The 19,966-nt window shown below is 45.6% G+C and overlaps 4 protein-coding genes across 13 annotated transcripts; 2 read left to right on the top strand and 2 right to left on the bottom strand.

The window, feature by feature from the left end:
- The first annotated feature begins 217 nt into the window (after positions 1-217).
- Positions 218-2,278, top strand: Panx (Panoramix). The gene has a single exon (XM_070213572.1). The coding sequence runs from the start codon at positions 325-327 to the stop codon at positions 2,044-2,046; it is 1,722 nt and encodes a 573-aa protein (XP_070069673.1). The 5' UTR covers positions 218-324; the 3' UTR covers positions 2,047-2,278.
- Arms (Ankyrin repeat-rich membrane spanning) lies at positions 2,203-17,324 on the bottom strand. 10 transcript variants are annotated; one of them, XM_070213566.1, is made up of 12 exons: positions 17,185-17,322; positions 12,326-12,888; positions 8,727-8,861; positions 8,311-8,508; positions 5,481-8,251; positions 5,243-5,421; positions 4,952-5,187; positions 4,715-4,885; positions 4,433-4,657; positions 3,828-4,158; positions 2,750-2,998; positions 2,203-2,693 (listed from the first exon to the last, which is right to left on the bottom strand). In XM_070213566.1, exons 2-12 carry the CDS (start codon positions 12,809-12,811, stop codon positions 2,506-2,508), a joined length of 5,169 nt encoding a protein of 1,722 aa, XP_070069667.1. In that variant the 5' UTR covers positions 12,812-12,888; positions 17,185-17,322; the 3' UTR covers positions 2,203-2,505. The 10 variants fall into 10 exon arrangements, with proteins under 10 accessions (XP_070069667.1, XP_017007838.2, XP_070069671.1 ...); XM_017152349.3 differs by having other exon boundaries at positions 4,062-4,158; XM_070213570.1 differs by lacking the exon at positions 12,326-12,888 and having other exon boundaries at positions 17,185-17,324.
- A 372-nt stretch (positions 17,325-17,696) lies between these two features.
- LOC108064716 (queuosine 5'-phosphate N-glycosylase/hydrolase) lies at positions 17,697-18,982 on the top strand. Its single transcript, XM_017152359.3, has 2 exons — positions 17,697-18,108; positions 18,172-18,982. Exons 1-2 carry the CDS (start codon positions 17,697-17,699, stop codon positions 18,945-18,947), a joined length of 1,188 nt encoding a protein of 395 aa, XP_017007848.3. The 3' UTR covers positions 18,948-18,982.
- RpL29 (ribosomal protein L29) lies at positions 18,974-19,587 on the bottom strand. Its single transcript, XM_017152360.2, has 4 exons — positions 19,569-19,587; positions 19,482-19,506; positions 19,220-19,327; positions 18,974-19,150 (listed from the first exon to the last, which is right to left on the bottom strand). The coding sequence occupies exons 3-4, from the start codon at positions 19,319-19,321 to the stop codon at positions 19,022-19,024; spliced, it is 231 nt and encodes a 76-aa protein (XP_017007849.1). The 5' UTR covers positions 19,322-19,327; positions 19,482-19,506; positions 19,569-19,587; the 3' UTR covers positions 18,974-19,021.
- Positions 19,588-19,966: the final 379 nt, after the last annotated feature.

Raw genomic sequence — 19,966 nt, 5'->3', positions numbered from 1 at the left:
TCACCATGCTAGAGATGGACAAATATACATCGGGTATTTCCGCAAATCGTTAAAAATTCAAAAGAAAATTTCGGCATTAAAAAAACGACCCACAATTATTTTTGTAGAATTTAAAAACATCTGCGTTTACCTGTCACCTTTTTTTGGAAATTAAAATTTGAAAATTTTTTTTTATTGCTATTCAGTTTAATAAATAAATATTCTTACATGTCAATGTGCCATCTCTAGCAGTGCAATCTCAGCAAACCGGGTGGGAAAAATTCAAAGGTTTCCAGTTTCATTTATGGAAACGATTTCGATCGAAGCATTTTAGAAGTAATTGACATGGATCCGCCGATCAAGCAAGAAGTGAAAATCGAAATCGAGCAGGAAGGTGGCATTAACGAGGATGAGGCCACGCCGCTCCGGGAAAGTACAGGCGACACTCCGCCACATGCATTTGCGGCCGAAATTCCGATGTCCGGATCAGGATGGGACAGTGACCCGGAGGATAGCGCCCATGCCCACCTCTCGGCGCCTCCGACTCCGGGCGCACATCTAGATGAGCCACTAGGACCCATCGAACCGAAGGCTGAGCCTCAAGAATTCATTGAATCCAATGTTGAGCCTCTGGAATTCACTGAACCCACTGTAGTGCCTCTAGAATCCATTGAACCCAATGTTGAATCCACTCTGGAACCCATTGAACCCAAGGTTGAGCCGATGCTCAAAATTGATCGTGAAAACGAAATGCTAGACGCCTTGCTGAATGAACCTTTCGATGCGGAACCTCCGGCGACCTCGAATTTCCCGGGCGACGTTAAGCCAGAAGTGAAACAAGAGGTCGATGGACTTCCCAGTCATTTTTCGAGCCGGGAAAACCTGGACGACATGGATTTGTGCAGCCTCGAGGCTTCCAAGGAGCTTCTGCCAGAGGAAACCCAAGGTGTAGCGTCATTCGATGCGATCCAAGAAGACGCTTTGGTGACCGAGAAAGAACTTTATGAAAAGCAACGCCAGATCCTCAAAGAGCTGAGCGAGCAGGAGAGCAAGGAAGCCCGGGAAGAGGACAGCCGGGAGAAGAAGAAGAAAAAGAAGCACAAGAAGGATCGCTCCCATCGCTCGAGCAGGGATCAGGAGGAGTCCAAGAAGCGAAAGCGTAGCGGGAGTTCGGAGGAGGATAGTGAGAAGAAGAGAAGACACCGTGATGATCGCGATGATCGCGATCGTCGTGGACGCAAGCATCGCATCAAGGCCGAAAAGCCGGATGAGGAGTTGGACTACATTCCAGTTCGTCCCGACGAGAAGTACATCCGACCGGTTAGCTTCTCCAATCTCGCCGAGCGTCCGCCGCCGAAGAACGAACTGAACACTGACAATCTGTCCAAGGCGGACAAGCGCAATCTGGCCATAGCACGGGCCGAATTGGTGCTGGAACTGTTCGAGAAGAGGGCCAACAAGGAGGTGGCGGAGGAGTTCCACATGGTGGACACTATCTGCAAACTGCCCGTTAACGAATCCTTTAGGAACCAGGATTGCTTCGAGAATCCCTCGCCCATTTGCAACAACATGAATGTGGTCTACGAGTTCAATTCCACGCCCGGAACCCGAATCGATTTGGCAAAATGGGGCTTGCAAGGAGTGCCCCAGGCCACTGGGAAGCTGCTCCGCCTGCTGGGCATCGATGTGGCGCGCCTCAAGCAGATCCAGAGTACAGCAAAACCATCGCAGCGCATTCTGAAGCTGAAGAAAGAGAAGCTGGAACAGGGATTGGCACCAACGGAGGAAGATGGCACGGCGACGCTCTACAAGAATGCTGCAACCCAAACGGAACGCAGGACCGCCACCCGGGATGAGGGCACCCAGGTTCGCCTGGAAAGCAACCAGAAGGGGGCCTTTTGGGAGCACCCCTCATTCGATCCAATGAATCTGACCCAGCACCAGTCCAATGTGATGTTGGCCCTGCAGGAGATCTACAAGAAGCTGCCCAGCCCCGCCGTGGCTGGCGAACTGTACAAGGCTTTGAAACCGGTTCTGGCCATCTCTCGAGCGGCTGCCCATCATTAATAACAATTTCCAGAATTTCTGTAAACCAAATAAGTATGCCAAATGATGCCTTCCTTTAATTCCATAAAGGAATCACAAATTGTAATTGCTTTAATCCCCACAAGTGCCTATAAATCTCTCGTTTAAACGGCTTTACATATATTAATCACGTTTAGATTTGTAAGTCATCTCGCTCAATGTATTCTCACTTTCTCTATACAATTAATAAATACACATATGCACATGCATCGTACATTTGCAACAGGTAGTAAACTCTAAGGTGGTTTACAACCAAGACTTGCTAACAAAGTGTCTTTTCCTAGCGCTATATCATTGTGTAACCCAAAAGTCAGAGTTCCCACAAAGTCCTCTGGTTATTGGCTAGTTAATTATAGCATTATAACTAATTTGTAACTAAGCGTAGCTGGCACTAAATGGCCATTCTCGTTTGGCTGGTTTCACCTAGTAGAGAAGATTGTATCATTTGCGCACGGTAAACACGAACGGTGCTGATTCCTCCTCCTCCTGTTGCTCCAACAGGGTGGTTCTTATCGTGGTTCGGTGCTCCTGAGCCTCCACATCATCGTAGTCCACCGAGGACGAGCGCAGCAGCTGGAACTGTGAGTTGGAATCGTTTCTGGTGATGATCAGCGAGGCGGGACGGGGTCCTGTAATTGAAACTTTATAAGTAATAGTTTTTGGATTGCGATTTAGGAAACCTCACCTGGTGGCGGCTTGGTTGTCAGGCGCTTGCTGGCTTCCTGACGCTCGGAAACATATTCGACATTTAGCTTGGTACTAGGATTGTTGTTATTATTGGTCGCCGCCTGTTGGATCGATACCCGCTTGTCGGCCTTGACGCTTCCCTGCTGCTTCAAAATGGAATCCCGACCTGTCGGTGGTTGGATGGAGGAGCCCGAGGAGCCCAGCAATGGCATCGTCATTGCGGCTCCGGCGCTCGGCGTGTCGAGTTCTAAAAAATCATACGGATGAGGGAGATTTAGTCAGGGATTCGGGCGGGGGATTTCCAGCCGTGCTAGGTGATATCCCGGTGAATAAAAGCAACCAATTAACTCAGGTCAGAACAGAGGTTAAAGGCGGAACACAAAACACAGATAGAAAGCTGAATAAAATGCAAGAGGCAACGAGTTGTTCATAAGATTTATCATTTATTTGATAGACATAGGATTTAGTTGGGGGTATGATTAGAATACCATTCGGTTAGGTTAGTTGTTCATGTTTCGTGGGCGATTAACAATTTTAAATGTACTTTGTGTGTGGGTGGGTGTGTTTGTTTGTTTTTGTGGCAAATAATTAATAACTAATCTTCGGCATATAACAATTGGAATGATTTAGTAATCGCACAACTCAAATATTAGTAATTGTAGATAATACTGGCCGGATCAAGGCCAAGCCAAAGCAAGAGTAAATCAAATAATAAAATCATGTTTCGGATGATATGCTATTGGTTTTGGTTTTGGTTTGATACATTGGTCCAGCGTTCGAAATGGTTCAGTTTGTCAGACTTTAAAAGTTAAGAACGACTCAACCCCATGCAGCTTGGATTAGTTGTAAGGGTTGCGAGGGGTGCATCCGCCGCTTGAGGACCTCTCACAGCTTGGTGTCGTCGTAGGCCTGTTCGCCGGAGGCATTGGGAATGACCACCACCATGGGCAGGGAACTGGACTCGTGCAGCAGCTCGCTGCTAATCGAGATTTGGCGCGAAGCCCGATGATAACCACCACCACCAAAGACCGACTCTACATGCATTAGGTCGAGCGTGCTACCGCTAAGATCGTTACCATTGCCCAGGTGCAGGCCACCACCACCTGGAGCACCCACCAGAGTGCTTAGGCTCTGCAGGGAATGCGAGCTAATGCTCCGGTTGTATTCCGCATGCAAGTACTGATTGTTGTTGTTGTTATTGTTGCTTATCTTGACCCCGTAGTGCTGCTGATCTTCGGATGGCGATCCGAACTCGGAGGACTCGCGGATGGGTGCTAATTGCAGTTGTGCGGCTGCCGCCAACATCTCACCTGTGGGACTCGGTCGCTCGCTGCTGGCCACATCCTCGTAGGCCTCCTCGTTGAGAGTCTGCAGGGTGCCGCAGATCATCTGCTCCTCCAGCGTAACCTAATCAATAAACAACCTATATTAGTTTAGGGATCTACATTCTTATTCGATTTGTTATGGGGGTTTTTGCACAAATGTGGGCTTGGAATTTTGGGTTTCAGTCTGTGTCGTTAAGTGTCTCAGCTTTACCTGCAAATACTCGTAGTCATGCACTTTTGACTGCATTTCGTTTCGGTTTGTTAAAATGGTCGGAATAAGAATAGATCAAAGCACATGAGTTAGAGCTGCTGCCCGATCCTAAAAGCAATCCCAACCTCCAGAGGGCTCATCTTACCTGCTTCTCCATATGGCTAACGGAGTTCTTTCGCGACAAGGACTCTCTGGGCGGCTGCATCAGGGCATCCGTCACGTCCTTGATCATCGGGACATTCGACGGAGCCTCCAGGGCGGCCGGCTGCTGCTGCTGACGTGGCTGCTTCCTGGGCAGACGCTCGCATTCCCGCAAAGTGGTGATCAGCAGGCGGAACAGCTCCCAGTGGCCGAAGCTCAGGCCCAGAACCTGTCAGTAAGATGCCATTTAATAGGTAAACTAAAGGGTTTCAGTTATAACTTATACCGATTTCAGATCCGGCATATCACAGTGCTTCAGCACACGTCCATTGACCGCATTCTCGCGCAGCACAGGCGCCAGTTTGGCCAACGCAGGCTTCAAATCCTCAATTCGCTCCAGCAGGCTGATGACTCCCTCCACGGTCAAGTCAGTCAGCTTGGTTTGCAAGATGTCGTCCTGTAATAAATCGAATATAAAATTTATAATCATGTTCTCCTTTATATTAAAGAATATATAACTTACACCAAACGAATCACTTGGTGAGTTAATCAGTGGAGTTACGGGCTCCGTGCTCGTGCTGAGATTCCTGGAGCGCAGCTCGTTGGCAGGATACTCGTTCTGGAACATTTGGTAGGGTGGATAGGCCTGCGGCGAAGGCACGTAGGTGGTGGGCGCTGGGAATTGACGCATGGTATTGGAGACGCTGGGCCTCGTCTGTATCACTAGGGAGCCCTCGTCCTCGATGGTTTGCTGGTCCTCTGTGAAAGTATTTTTATTTAGTTCCTTTCTTCGAACTCTAGTTTAACTACTCACCCTTTAAGACCTTCCTTAAGTAAGGATCCAGGTTAATGGTGAAGGGCAGAAAGATGCGCAGATCCGCCACAAGTAGATCTGATTTGTGCAGCTGCAGGAAGGCGTCCAACTTTCGTTCATCGCGATCCAACTCCAGCAGAGGAGCAGCCTCTCTTAAGTAAGCGAGTTTTGGACGAAGTCTATAGGGATTAAGAAGACATATTAGATTCAGTTATTATCATAAAAATAAAACCTTTACTTCTCATAAACGCTTTGCAGCGACACACTCTCATCCGCATTGCCATCCATGAACTGATCGTGATGCAGCACTATCATGCTCGCCCTCAGGGGCCACTGCTCCGTGAGATTTATCCAGGAACTCAGGCGATACCAGCTGAAATCAATCTGGAAGGCCTTGAGCAGGCGCACCGTGATGTAGATCACATTCATCAGGCGGCGCATGCTTCGCGGATTCACATCGCTGAAGTAGTCATCTGTGAGCACAATCCTGGATAAGTCGAGCACCGTCTGCGGATTCTGGCCCAGGCGGTGCAGGTTGGAGCCCGTTGAGCTGGCCACGGATTCGGAGAGACGCAGCTTCTTGCCGCCGCCTCCGCGGGCGGGTGCGCGTAGCTTCTCCTGGCTCGAGATGATCTCCGAGGCGTTGGACAGCCGGCGAGCGGACACAGAGTGACCCAATGTCGGACCATCGTCAGTCTGGTAATCTCCTCCGCCACTTCGCTTGAACAGCAGCGCCGTCATCTGCGCTCGCTGCACCTTCCGCAGTCCGGAGTTTTGTAGGTAAACTGGGAGATGAACCAAGTTCCTGAGGAAGTCATGTCCTCCAATTCCGCCCTCCGTGAACAGCCGTCGACTATTCGCCTCCGCCGCCTTGGCAATCACATGCGGATCCACTGAAATGAGCAGCACAAATGGTCGGTTGGGTGAAGAAAGCAACGTTTGCACGGCATTCAAGAGGGTTAAAATCCTCTCCGTGTCGCAAGAATCCAAAGCATCAATCACGCCCACCAGGCGACTCTGCTGGGTGGTGAATGCATCCAGACACTTGACCATGTCCGTCATCACGGCCACCTCCGCTCCCAGCATGGTCAACGGAGCAGACTCGCTAGATCGAACCGCTCTCTTCAGCACTCGAATGTGCGAGGTGAACAGGGATACAAACACCTTGGCCAGCACATGGAGATGCGTGCAGATGAGCGTGCCCATTACGGCGGCAATCACATAGAGTCCCACGAGTATCTGTTCCCTCTCCTCCGCCGACACATCGGAAAAGGTGAAGTAGGCCACTATCAGCGAGATGCCAGTGATTAAAGTAACCAGAGCCAGTTCAAAGATCAGCACGATGGGGATGCAGCACATGCGACGCCAACGCCAGCCGACGTCCACCTTCAAGCACTTGGGACGAAAGGCTCGATACAGTCGCGTGGCCAGCCAGCCGTAGTGAGATTCGATGGCGTCCAGGAGGGCGGCCAGCATGTGGGCCACTGCCCCGTCGCCGGTGGGCGAGGCGCTATTGGCCTCGGCAAAGTGAAACCGCACCGGTTTGGCCTGTGAATCCGACTGGGGTCCTGGCGGATGGCAAAAGGCCACCTGAAGAATCAAACGCAACCGCGTGATCCTCTTCTCCAGACCATGTTGAACCGAGTAGGCCCACTGCATGTCCATCTGATAGTTGCAGTATCTCACGGCCGCCAGGAGCAGATAGGTGAGCAGCATGAATCCCACGCCGGCGGAGACGCCAACCACCGCTGACTTGGTGCTCAGACCCACAATCGTTCCAATCAGCAGGGCCAAGTGCAGGCAGACGATGAAGAGCAGGCCGCTGGTTCGGATCGGGGGTTCCGCCCACTGGCGGGCAAAGTTGTTCATCTCGTCGCGCAGCTTATTCAGGAGGAAACTCTTTCCACTGCCCCACTTGGCATAGAGTCCAACGGTTATAGGAGTGGTTAAAGTTGGCTCACTGAGCACATCCGCCAAGGCGGAGGAATAGAGTTCGTAGCCCAGCATTCCCTCGGAATCCTCGTTGGTATTCAGCCGCCTGGCGCCGAAAACTTGACCCAATATGGTCTTCTGGTGCAGGGAGTCCAAATTGTAGGGCGTCTCCCCCGCCTTGTTGGCCCGGTACAGTAGCTGGCTGTGCTTGGGATTCCGCAGGAGAGCCTCCACAATCGCCTTGCTCCTCGCCCGCATCGCAATGTGCAGGCAAGTGTCGCCTCTCTTGTCGCTGGCCGTCACCTTGGCCTTTCGGTCGAGCAGCAGGTGCACAATCTCCAGGTTACGATTGCGCACAGCTCTCAGCAGCGGAGTATCACCATCCTTGGTGGCGGATTCCAGGTCGGGATTGGTGGCCAGCAGTAGTTTAACAATCGGCGTGTGTCCCTTCTCCACGGCGGTGTAAATGGCCGTCTTGCGATCCTTTCCCTGAATATCCACATCGGCATGCTTCTTGAGCAGAGCCTCCACCACTGTGCGATGTCCCGCCTTCACGGCATGGATGAGGGGTGTATCTGCTCCACGGTCCTGGATATTTATGTAGGCACCGGCCGCTATAAGGGAGGCGGCTATATCCTGGAAACCCTCGCGACTGGCTATGCACAGGGCGGTCATTCCGTCCTTGTCCAAGGCATTTACATTGGGTTTCTTCTCGAGAATGGAGCTAACGCAATCCGTGTGGCCACCGGCGGCTGCCACCAGGAGCGGTGTCCACGAATACATGCCCGCAGTGTCCACATTGGCTCCAGCCTTGACCAGAGTATCCACAATCTCCACATTTCCTCGTCGGCAGGCCCAAACCAGGGCCGTGGTTCCGTACTTATCACCCACATTCACTTTAGCGCCGCGTTGCACGAGCAGCTCCACGATGTCCTTGTAGCCACGCCCCGCCGCCCACAACAGGGCGCCCAGGTGGTAGTTACCATGGGCATTGCCATCGGCTCCTTTGTCCAGAAGGAGTCTCACCAGTTCCGTGTGTCCTCGGTAGGCTGCCCACATCAAACTGGTCCAGCCACCCTGGGAAAATATTTAATGGTTAGCTAGATTCAGAAACGAATATCAAGGATCAGACCCACCATATCGCGATGCTCCACCTCGGCTCCATGGTCTAGCAGCAGTTGGACCACATCAAAGTGTCCATTCCGGGAGGCACAAAGCAGTGCCGTCCAGTTATCCAGGTCCTCCGCCTGAACATCGGCTCCACGGGCCAGGAATTCCCGGACAAAGGCAGTAAGACCACGTCCGGCAACTACCATCAACACTGTGGTGGCATTCTGGAAGATATTTTGATAGTTTCATTATTATAATATAATATTCCATTATTATAATATAAGATATTCGGAAAGTTTCATTATTGTAATATAATATTCCATTGTTATAATTTAATATTCCATTACTTTAATGTGATATTCCATTATTATAATACAAGTTAAAGCAAAAAGAAACTTTGTAGCCTAGAGTTCTCTTACCGATCTCGCTTATAAAGACTCACCTCATCCCGATCATCGATGGTGAGATGTCGGCTGTCCAAAATAGCGCGCAGACCGGAAATATCATTATTATCGATGTACTGCAACAAGGCGCGATGTCCCAGCGAACCCATGGAGTCTCCGTAGCGATTTATGTTCTGAGTAAAGAATTTAATAATTAGTGGGTTTCCAAACATTTGCACAATTTGTTCTCAATTAATAATCGAACCGAACAGCATGCAAATAAAAACTGTTGGGCTTTTAGCAAAAACTTGTACCAGTTATTCGTGTTAGGAAGCAATTAAAAGACAGAAACCATAAGTCATATTTAAAAATGTTGTAACATTTTGTGGGGGAAATACAAGGGGTAGAGACTTCCGTTGCCTCCAGAGGTCAGAGTTTAACATTTCGCATGCTTAACTTAAAGTCAAAGGAACCACAACATTGGGAAGTAATTATTCTTACACATACAGAAATTGTTTATCTTAGTGCTAAATAATGGTTAGTTATCCACAGGTCCATGATTCAGTCATCGAACTTTATTGCCAATAAATAAATAACGTGGGTTATAAAAGCCACCACCAAAAATCATCGATGGGTAATTGTGAAATACGGTTCTCCAAGAAATCAGTATACCAAGGAAGGTTATATGGGAATTTTCTAAAAATATCAAAGGGTATTTCCTGGGACTCGTATCTCAGCGGCAAGACACGCGAAAATCCATGATATCTAAACGTCTGATCTCGTAGTCCCTGGTCAAATAGATATTCATCTAGTCGGGTAATCGCACAGCTTAACGATAACGTCACAGATTGCCGTATTTGTTATTTGAACAATTGCCAACCACCATCTCTCACGCATTGCAGTGGCTTGGCTTTAATTTATTTGCTTATTCTAATTAATTTGTGTGGAACCTTCAGTCTTTATTGGATCAATCGAACATAAACATTTTGGTTTATTGGCTAGGCGGCAAGTCGGTCTTGCTGTATACAGATTTTGATTATTTCGCCTTCGCCGTGGGTTTGGGTTTGGGTTTCATTCGAAGGTGTTAAAATGCACTCGGGCATAACGAAGGGAAGCAAAACGGTACAGTAAATACTAAATACGGAATGGTAAACACAGTTACCGCTGAGTAGATCTAACATAAGATCTAATTGCTGTTTTTTTAAGCACCCTAGAACGAATCGAATAATTGCGTATCAGTAGGGAGTTGTCTGGCCGAAAAGAATAGATAGAAATGAGATTAGTCAGATAGCTCCGATTTACGACTGCAAGTAGACGGCGTGAGTAAGTTTTATTAGTCTGGAATATGTTTATTTATAATTTTATCTCTTAACCATCGGTATTTCCTTTCTACTTTGGAAGAGTTATGTGCTGAGATATGGGTATATTTGTATATTTATATTTTAAGACACTTCTTAGTCGTAAAACTTATAGGTATCACTAATGTAATCATCGTTTGCTAGTTACTCTTGAATACTTTACATTTTTCCCCTTTTTCTTCGCCGGAGATCGCAAGTTATTCAAGCTCAAACGCGAGGCGTTCAGTATCAATTCGTCAAAGCTCTTTGATAGTTTCATTTTGTCAGCTGATACTCGTTCAACAGTCTCCAGTTTTGATTTTGATAAATTTGTAATTTATTTGGCTTTATTTATGGGCTTTTGTACGTGCGTCAAGCTGGCGGAACTCGGCATTCTCCGCCTTGGTCTGCCAAAGATCACTGGTTCTCCGCTAGTCACACTTTAATTAAGTGCCAGTATGTGCATAATATTTCTGCATTTTCTCGTATAGTTTTTTTTTTTGTTTTTACTATTCCGCTGTTTGCTTTTTTGCGCACTGCAAATTAATTGACAAATTAATTCCTGTGGGTATTTGACTTCTGGGCTTTGTGGCAACGAATACACTGCGCGCTTTTCTTGTTTCTCTTTTTGCCGTCGCGATGCAACCTGCTGCCTTAGTGGCCCGTTGACGTCTGAGCCATCTTATCAAGCGTTTTGTTAGCGGACAGTGAGAAATTAAGTTTACACGCAACCCGAAGCGAGCATCGCTTTTTCAGCCCGATTACACTCGATGTGCTGAGTCGGTGGGTGGTGGTGGTGGAGATACGGGCGGGTAATGTATGATTTTGGTGGTTTCGTGCCGCAAATATAGTAATTGGCCACTCGAAACGTGTTTGCCGATTTGGGAGCTATGGCTGTTTTAGCCGCTCCTGCTGCCACGAGCGTTGCACAAAGACTGATTGACCAGGTTTTGTGGTCACTACATCGAGTCTGGTTATTTTTACACTGCCTTGCGTAAAGAGTTTCACTTGAATTTATGCTTAGAAGAAGGCCGCTGTTGGGTTTATTGGTTCCATTAGTTTATTGCACAGCGTATCCTTTGGCCTTAGTCGATTAATTAATTCTAGAGTTAAATTACTGGGCGTGTACAGTATCTGTTACTTGTGATAATTAAGCCACACTTCGGCAGATTAGGTTATACCGAAGTGCGAGTACCAGAAGTACTTGCGACAGTGACAGAAGGCGATCGATAAGATGAAGACGTTTAATGAACGATTGCCAATTTGTATGTTTGTTTTCCAACTCAACTCTCGAGTGCCTGCAATTGAGTCGCACGTCACTCGAGTTCGCTTAATGGATTCTCATCGTCCGGAGCTTGTAGTAATGGGTTAAGATTCGCTGCGTCAACGGAATCACAGTCCAGAAGAACATCAGGCCAAGTGCCCTTACAGCATCCGGAAAATTAATAGTTTAGGTTTGTAGGGAAAATCCCTGTATATGTAAAAGTTATTTAAATTGATTGGTGAAATATTGGTAATTTCTCGTTTTAATAACTGTTGTACAAAGAAATGATATTGCACTTTTCGAACCCTATATGAAATCAAGATGATTAAGTTAGGTATTTAAAACATAAGACTTCTGATAAAAAAAATTAAAAAGTTTTAATTTTACTATCTTGAACCATATACCTTTTCGTACAAAGATCTATTACAATGCGTATCCTTTTCGATACTTTTTTGAAACAATTTGCAAATTTAAATATAATTTAAAAAATTCATTTTAATTTCTAAAGGTTTAACTAAGGGTACCTCTCTAGTGATTTGTAATACAAAACCTGTATTGTTTTTTATAAATATATTCTTACATTATTTTGTAGCTAGAAAAAGTGCCTTGTGAGTACTTTGTTAACGCAACAGAGTGTTTTTAGAGTGGTTTAGATTCATCGACTTAATTTCTATGTGATGTGCTAAAACTGGTATATATTTGGGTGCCCGCCACTGTTTACAAAAGCACCAGTCTCAAAAGTGCGAGCAGAGTGGAAGAGTAAAAGAAAGAAAGACCATTCTTGGCGCATTAGTGGCACAGAGCGAAGCAGTTAACCAAAGTCGGGAAAAGAAGAAGCGACTGCAACTAGAAGGTTTATTTTTAGATCCAGTGCACGCGACCCATACAGGTTTTTTTTCGTTACAAACTCCCAGTTGTGTGCGATGCGATTGTATGCTGTGTAGTGGTATTGGTATCTATGTACAAATGGGTTAGGCCAATCTCAGGGGTTAGGATCCAACAAGCGGCAGAGCAACAGGGTTACAACACCAACTTAGCCAGGATAATCGGCATTTACGTGGGCATGGATGTGGGAGAAGCGACGCAGGGCCAGATTGAAGTGACTGAAACGGCGGGAGGGACTTTGGTTGGAGTGCTCCTGGTCGTGCTCCTGGCTGTGCTCCTGGCTGGGACTGGGACTGCCCTTGCCCTCCTCCGCCGCAGCCACCGCCGCATCCGTCTCCTCCTCGATGTCGATCACGAAACGGGGCAGGGAACTGGTGGGCTTCCTTTCGGTTCCATAGCCCCGTGCCAGCTGGCGGGGATTCCTGTGGTTACCCGTGGGCGCAATCACTCGCTCCTCGCTCTCCAGCAGTGGTTGGTGCAGCGATTGGACGTCATGGTGGTGCAGATTGCTCACCAGAGCTCCGATCGTCGAGTGGCCAGCGGTTCTACTGGGCGATGCACTGGGCGATGCTGATGTGGCTGGAGTGGTGGGTGTTGTGGACTCGGAGTTGGGTGCCTCCTTCTTTGCTGGCTTACGTGAGTGACCATCTTTCGGCATGACTGCTGATCTGGGGCTTTTATGGTATCTATGTGTTTCAGGTGACAATCGCGAGATGCCTTAGTGCTCTCGTTTATCTAGGACGTGGCTTAGTTAGTATATCATTATTTACGTGACTTAAATCGCTAAGAAAGCTCTGCGCTCTACGGCAGTTTAGCTTTATGGATTGTTAATGACTGACATGTCTTGCTCTAATTAAAGCTGACTGAATGGAAGAGCAATGAAAGCGATTCCCTAAATGAATCACAATTGACTGATTGATGCAATTTCATGGGGGATTGAGGGATTGGGGTGGACCTGAATGGAAGGCCTGTCCATCAAGGCGGCTTTGAATCGGGATTGCCTTGAAGAGAAGGGTGGACAGGCTGATATTACCTAATACTCGGCAACTGACAACAGTTGGATAACAGCGGGTCTTTCTATCTATCACTTGTGATATCTGTGACCAGTTTTGCTGATAGCTGATAGGAAAGGAGCGCATCTCGACTATAAAGTTCCTAACTGCACAACACTTATCGCGGTTTCGGGGGGAACACACACCTCACTCCCACCCGGGTTCGATTTTAGGCGGGACTTGAACATCTTCGCCAAACTCTCGCCGCTCAGTTCCGTCTTGAAGGCCGCCTTGCAATCGATGGAAGAGATATACTATATACGCCTTTTATTTGGAACCGCCGAACGAACGTCGGGCATCGAGTGCCGCCAGTTAACTGTCCGCACTTTGCATGGAAGCATCATATAAATGCCCTGGCGACGGGCACCAAACGATCCGCTCTCTATTTAGTTTTCATTAATTGGGCAAACAGCCCTGATAGCCAGATAACTCGGATAAGCAATGGATACTAGCCTGTATATAACCGCTTCCTTATAAACAAAAGACAACACACAATGATTATCGTGTTAATTGCCTTTTTATTTCCCACAAAGTCAAATAGAAGTGAGATTCACACCGGAAAGGGATGAGCAGATTCGGTAATCATCAAAGATATTTGGTAACTTGTAGGGAATGAGGGGTACTTTAAAAATTCTAAAAGGGATCGAGGATTTTTAATACTTCAAGATGACCCTAAAAATTATTGTATAGATCAAAGGATATACAAATTTTGAACTGTTATGAGAAATTAGTCAAGTACTTTGAACTCCTTTTTTGTATTTCGTAATAGACTTTCAAAGCAGCTCGTCGTTTAAACAAAGGCAAGCATACTTTCGAGATTGAGCCATGTAGATTGTATGTAGATTTTATGGAGCTTCGACAGTCGAAAGTAGTTTTGATTTCTACATACACCTGCGGGTAATATATCTTTATATGGAAGGGTGTGGGCGATTCGGGGCGCCGCGACTAATGGAGACGATAAAACAAACAGATGGAAAGCCGTTTGCGTTATCGGTTAAACAATCTGCTTCTGCAAACGTATAGAGGAGTATCCGATAAGCAATCGCCGTTATACGTAACATATGCGTGCCCTCTAAGCTCGGCTGAACCGGAACCTGAACCTGAACCCACCTGGCTGGGATTACCACCTCGGCCAAAGGAGCCGCGAAGGAGTCCGAAGGGGAAGATGCTGCCGTAGCCGCCCTGATCGACCCGCCGATCCTGTCCAGCATTGCTTGTGGTCGGGGATTCCTGCAGAGGATCCGGATTCAGGGGCGACATCTCCGAGTAGGCGCGGCCCACAAGGTGAAGTTTGGGTGTGCGACGCATTTTTATAACGATTACAAACGGTTAACAATGAGGTAACTCCAGAACACCTTTATCTTTTATATCAGTTTTACAGCACAAATATTTGCTTCCCCCTTTGGGGCTCACACAAAACTGGGCATCTCCGAGCGAAAAACACCGCACCGATTGGCAGATATATTATATGCTGACTATAGGCAAATTGGCAAAAACCGAGATTACAATCTATTTGAAATATTATAGAAAACACACCGATTAGAGGAGCGCACGCGGCGCGCTCTGCTGGAAAACTAAATGGAACTGGAAGCGAAACCGCTGGCGCAGAAAGAGAAACGAATGCTCGTCAATCGCTCTCCTGGTTCTCCTTTGTTCTACTTTTTTTTGTATTTCAGCTTTTTGATAAAATGAGAAACTGAAACCCCAAAAATAACGGTGTTTATCAAACTAGGCGTGTGTGCCCAGACACACACGTGATGCGCGAATGTGGGCGATGTCGCAATGAAAACAAAAGCAAAACTGGACAAAGAGCCACCGAAGCGTTCAATACCCTTGCTTAAATAATCAAAATTCCGAGGCTTTCCTTCAAATTACTTGGTAATGATTAGTCAGGGAAGGTCTTGCGAGCTCACAGAAAAGGTATATTACTCCCAAAAATATTTACAGAATGGCCGGAAAATACTTCATAAGCAAGTCTACACACAAAAAAAAAACTTAGTAAAATCAACTGTAATAATTGTCAAACAGGCCCCAACCAGCAAAATTGTCAATTCTACTAAGTAAATAGTCATTTCACAACAACAAAATACACACAATTAGCAAAGACACAAACCCAAAGCAAAAACAAAATACACGTAACTATTTTAATAGTTACGTAACTATCTTTGTTGGTCAATTTTACCAAGCAAATTTTTTTGTGTGTATCTATTTTTTTAATTTAGCAACAAAATCAAATTTTTAAAAAAGGGTAATATTTCAATTTAAATTCATAATTGATAAAAACTTGGTAAAAGCTTTTAAACCTAAATTTGGCGATTAGGTCTTCAAATGTTTCAGGTTTTAGAATTCTAATCAGTTCAGTCAAATTGGAACCAAAATTAAGGTTTTACATTGTATTAAAAGGCATTGAGGGATAACCAGAAGTGGACAAAAAATGGGCAATTTATTCTAATCAATTAATTTTGTTGTATAAAATCAATTCTTCAACATTCTCATGAATTAAGCCTTACGAGATCAGAACATAGATTAAATTAAAAGGGCTTAAGCTTTGTTAAATAAGATATTACTATCAATATCAAAGGTAGAGAAAACTGAATTTATTTCCAAAATTACTTTTTAGCTCGAAGAAGGAACAAAATATTTTGATTGGTTATTAGACTATCAATACGGATTAGAGCAGTAATCTAATCAAACAATTGATTGGGCACTTTAAACACTTTTACAAAGGCATAAAACAGTGTAATAAAAATTTGTTCAACTTTTTTTTTAATGTTTTGCCAATTACAAGTGTAATTTAAACACAATAATGATTTGTGTTTTAATGAGTAATAACACTATGAGTATTGGAGTACTATAAGTACTATACTATGAGTAAGGGAGTCATTTCTTTGGGTATACGGAGAATAGAGTTTCTTCTTGTTATTCACTTTGGACTCGGTCTTCACTATATCATTGTTTATTTGGAGACACACTCACTTGGGAATTCGAGATGCGTCTGTCGCCATTTGCTGAGATTGCTAGACGCGATTCCATGAAATGCGAAATGGAATACACCGGAACACTTTCAACCATATTCCCGATTTTTCACTATATTTTTGCAGCTTCGCGTCAGGTGTCGGAACGATACGAAAACAAACTGAGACACTTCACTCGATGAAATCAGGTGCGATCAATGATTGCCAAATGTCTGGTTGATCTCGCAAATTAGCATATAATTGTGAGGCGGTTGGTTAAAGAAGATCTCAAGTACCTTTGCAGATTTAGATTTGGACTCCATCGCTTGACAAGATCGTTGTGGAAAAATATAGAAATCAATACACGATCAGTTCAAATTAGCACATTCAATTTGATGGGTCGACAACAATTGACGATGATGTATTGAAATTGTGTGTCCTGATCGCTTTTAAGCTACCTCGTCACTCTGAGGATAAAAAATATGGAGTGCGCGATAAGGGGAAAGATAAAGAGTGCCTTACTTTCGAGCACGCAGGGTATTATGACAGATTACTGGCGAAAGAGTTTTTTTTTATAAAAAAGTGAACCTATAGCCGATAGCGCTCCCTTCAAAAGTAAACAAATAACTAAATTAAACTGATGACGATTTCTAGATGAAAGCGAAAGTATGGACGGGACGGGAAGGGGTTTGGGGGTTTCGGAATAGAATATTATTATTATAAAAATAAATGCGGCTATACTGTAAGTGTGTGTATTGCAAGTTCTAGGTCTCTAAGTTTATTTATGTAAACTACTATATACGTCGGTGTGTGGGAAACTCATGAGCGAATACAATGGAGAATAAATCAACTATTTCAGTGCACAAGTTATTAGCACATTTTGAGGCTACTTATGGGTCACTACAATACCATACTGTACTGTACTGTACTCTATAATTATCGTATTCAGTCGTGACTATAAATTAAAATTAAGCGTGTATGATATAGCAGAATCTTCGGATCGGGCTGGAACCGGATGAGCTCACCTGTGGTCTGGATCAAGGGCATATATATCTGCGAATCCGGATCGGGATATTCGGGGATCTGGATCTCAAAGCGGAATGAAAACAAACGACAGCTGAGCAGCATTCATTAACAGCTGAGCGCACGTGTATCTGTATATGTATCTGTATCCGCGTAGCCGTATCTGTGTGGGTGCGGGTGTCTCGGTGTGTGCGTGCGGGTGCCAACTGAAACGTCGATAAAATCTTTTTCTTCAACGGCACAAAGAACTTTCGTCACTTTAGTAATCCTTGAGTAACATAAATATTTCCAGTGCATTCACAACAACAAAGTGTCACACGAACAAATTGAAGAGTTTTCGGTTTGAGCAACGAACGGCACTTTTGCTAGGGCTTTCTTCACCCGCTTTTCAGTAATTATTCATTACACAATAGGTTACACTAAACAGGCGGCAGTTTGGCGGAATACAGCTGCCATCTAACTATTATTTGCGTATTTTATTTCACGAGCGACGAGCGAAATTCGCAGCTCCTTCATGTGTCTTTTTAGGGTTGCCACCCAGCCGAAACTATTTTTGAGACTCTCCAGCCCTGGCGGCGTTGCCAGATGGTCGCGGGTAGGAAATCTCCTAAATATACCAAACGCCTGTTGCAGCGCCAAAAGTCGCGACATATCAATTAAAAAGTTTGATAATACGCTTAAAATGTGTGGAGGCAAGCTAAATCCTAGGGAATCTGGAGCCCATATCGTAGAGCACGCCAAACATGTTCGTGTTCTGCCCGCCGGCATTGAAAAACTAACCCAGGAGATCGTAAAAGGCCTAAAGGAAAAGCGCATCGCTGTGGAGAACTTTTCGCAGCATGAATTGCATCCTAATCCCAACTCAAATCTGGCAGCCGATTGGGTTTTTGTGCTGGACACCCTCAACTTTTGCTTCTGGACACCCAGTGAGTAAATAGGGAAATATATAACATAGCATCTCTTATCTTCAAGAGTAATCCCCCCCACAGATAACTACACCAAATATAAAGTCGATGGCTACACCGGGTACTTTGCTCTATGTGCCGCTGTTAAAAGAGCCATTAAAGAAAACGTGGATGTGATTAATCCCAAGTTCTATTCCGAGATTGATCTCAAGACGCTGGAGAGCATCTTCCGTTCTGACGATGGGGAAACCGAGATTCCCCTGATCCAAAAGCGCCTGGAGTCGCTTCACGAAGTGGGAAAAGTTTTAATCGAAAAGTACGAAGGTAGTTTCGAAAATGTCATCAAAAAGGCGGACAAATCAGCGGTGCGCCTGCTGAATCTCATGGTTGAGGAGTTTCCCTGCTTCCGCGACGAAGCGGAATTCGCTGGGCAGAGAGTTTCCATCTTGAAGCGAGCCCAAATCCTGGTGGGCGACGTGTGGTCCTGCTACAGAGGACAAGGACTTGGCTACTTCGAGGACATCGATCAGATCACCATGTTTGCCGACTATCGGATTCCCCAGGTCCTAGTGCACTTTGGCAGTTTGGAGTACACCAACGAGCTAATGGAGTTCCTCAAGTCGGATACCATTCTGGAGAACGGCGATCCACGCGAGGTGGAGATACGCGGCGCATCCATATACATCATAGAACAAGTGAGGGATGCTGTGGTCAAGATACTCAAGGAGCAGCACACCGAAATCTCGCTCGACAACGTGAACTCCATTGTGATCGATCAGTATCTGTGGGACTACCGGCGTCAGCACAATGCCGATTTGGAGCACATTCCCTTCCACAAGGTGCTGAGCATCTACTACTAGAGTGAGCACACAAATAAAGACGGATGTTTGTTAAACTGATTTGTCCTTTAATGATCCAAAATCGGGCCAATCATCTACAAAGTGACGGGCTTGGGCTTGCCCTGCTGGGCAGCGATGCGCTCGTTGTACTTCTTCACGGACTCCTCGCGGGACAGGTTTCCCTTGCGGGCGTAACGCTGGTTGATCAGGAACTTCACATCCATCTGGTTGGTGGAGGGAACAGAGAGGTTGGTTATCAACCGGGTTTACTTGAGATATTTCCAAATACTTACACCCAGGGTGCTCTCGTGGCGCTTGCGCAGCGGGCGCTTGATGCCATTGCGATGGGCCTTCTTGTTCTGGTTGTGATTTGTGTGGTTCTTGGACTTGGCCATCTTAAGCTGTTCCGGTTATCCGAGGAGGCACATGAAAACAGAAAATATTCTCCATTACTATTTGTATGATGCGCTTAATACACTGAGCTCCACTGCTAGATAAAAAAAACCCAGCATTCGCCGGTGTTTCCATGGCTACGATTGTGTTTTGGCCACCTACGTTTTTCGCACACTGGAATTCCTAGCTGCAAATAGAGATTTTACAATTAAAACCAAAATCTAGGGGAAAAACGCGGAGCACACTTACGGAAACGCGATGGAAAAGAAGGGAAAGCTAGTGTGGATGTACTGACGCGCAGAAAATCACCTAAATAATGCCAGCCACGTGAAGACAGCGTTATCCGCGTGCTGTTAGGCGCATTTTGGACCATCACTAATGTAAAAAGCGAATACAATATGTAAAATAAAATAAAACAATAAACTTCACTTATAATAAAAGGCTCTATCATTGTTTTATTATTCATTGTTTTTATATTTGTTTATCTTTGTTTTCTTTTGAATTTCCTACGTAACTACATACAAGCTTCTAACTACATTTTACATGACTAATTACATTCTGTTAAAATTAATGTTAGTTAAAATAATACTAGATGTAAAAAATACATCTAGGAAAAAAGTAAGCAATAATTCTGGCTTATCGCATGA

Source organism: Drosophila takahashii, chromosome 2R (genome assembly GCF_030179915.1).
Source record: "Drosophila takahashii strain IR98-3 E-12201 chromosome 2R, DtakHiC1v2, whole genome shotgun sequence".
Classification (NCBI taxonomy): Eukaryota; Metazoa; Arthropoda; class Insecta; order Diptera; family Drosophilidae; genus Drosophila; species Drosophila takahashii.
The sequence above is the reverse complement of the archived record's forward strand: the minus strand, read 5'-3'. Positions and strand labels throughout refer to the sequence as shown.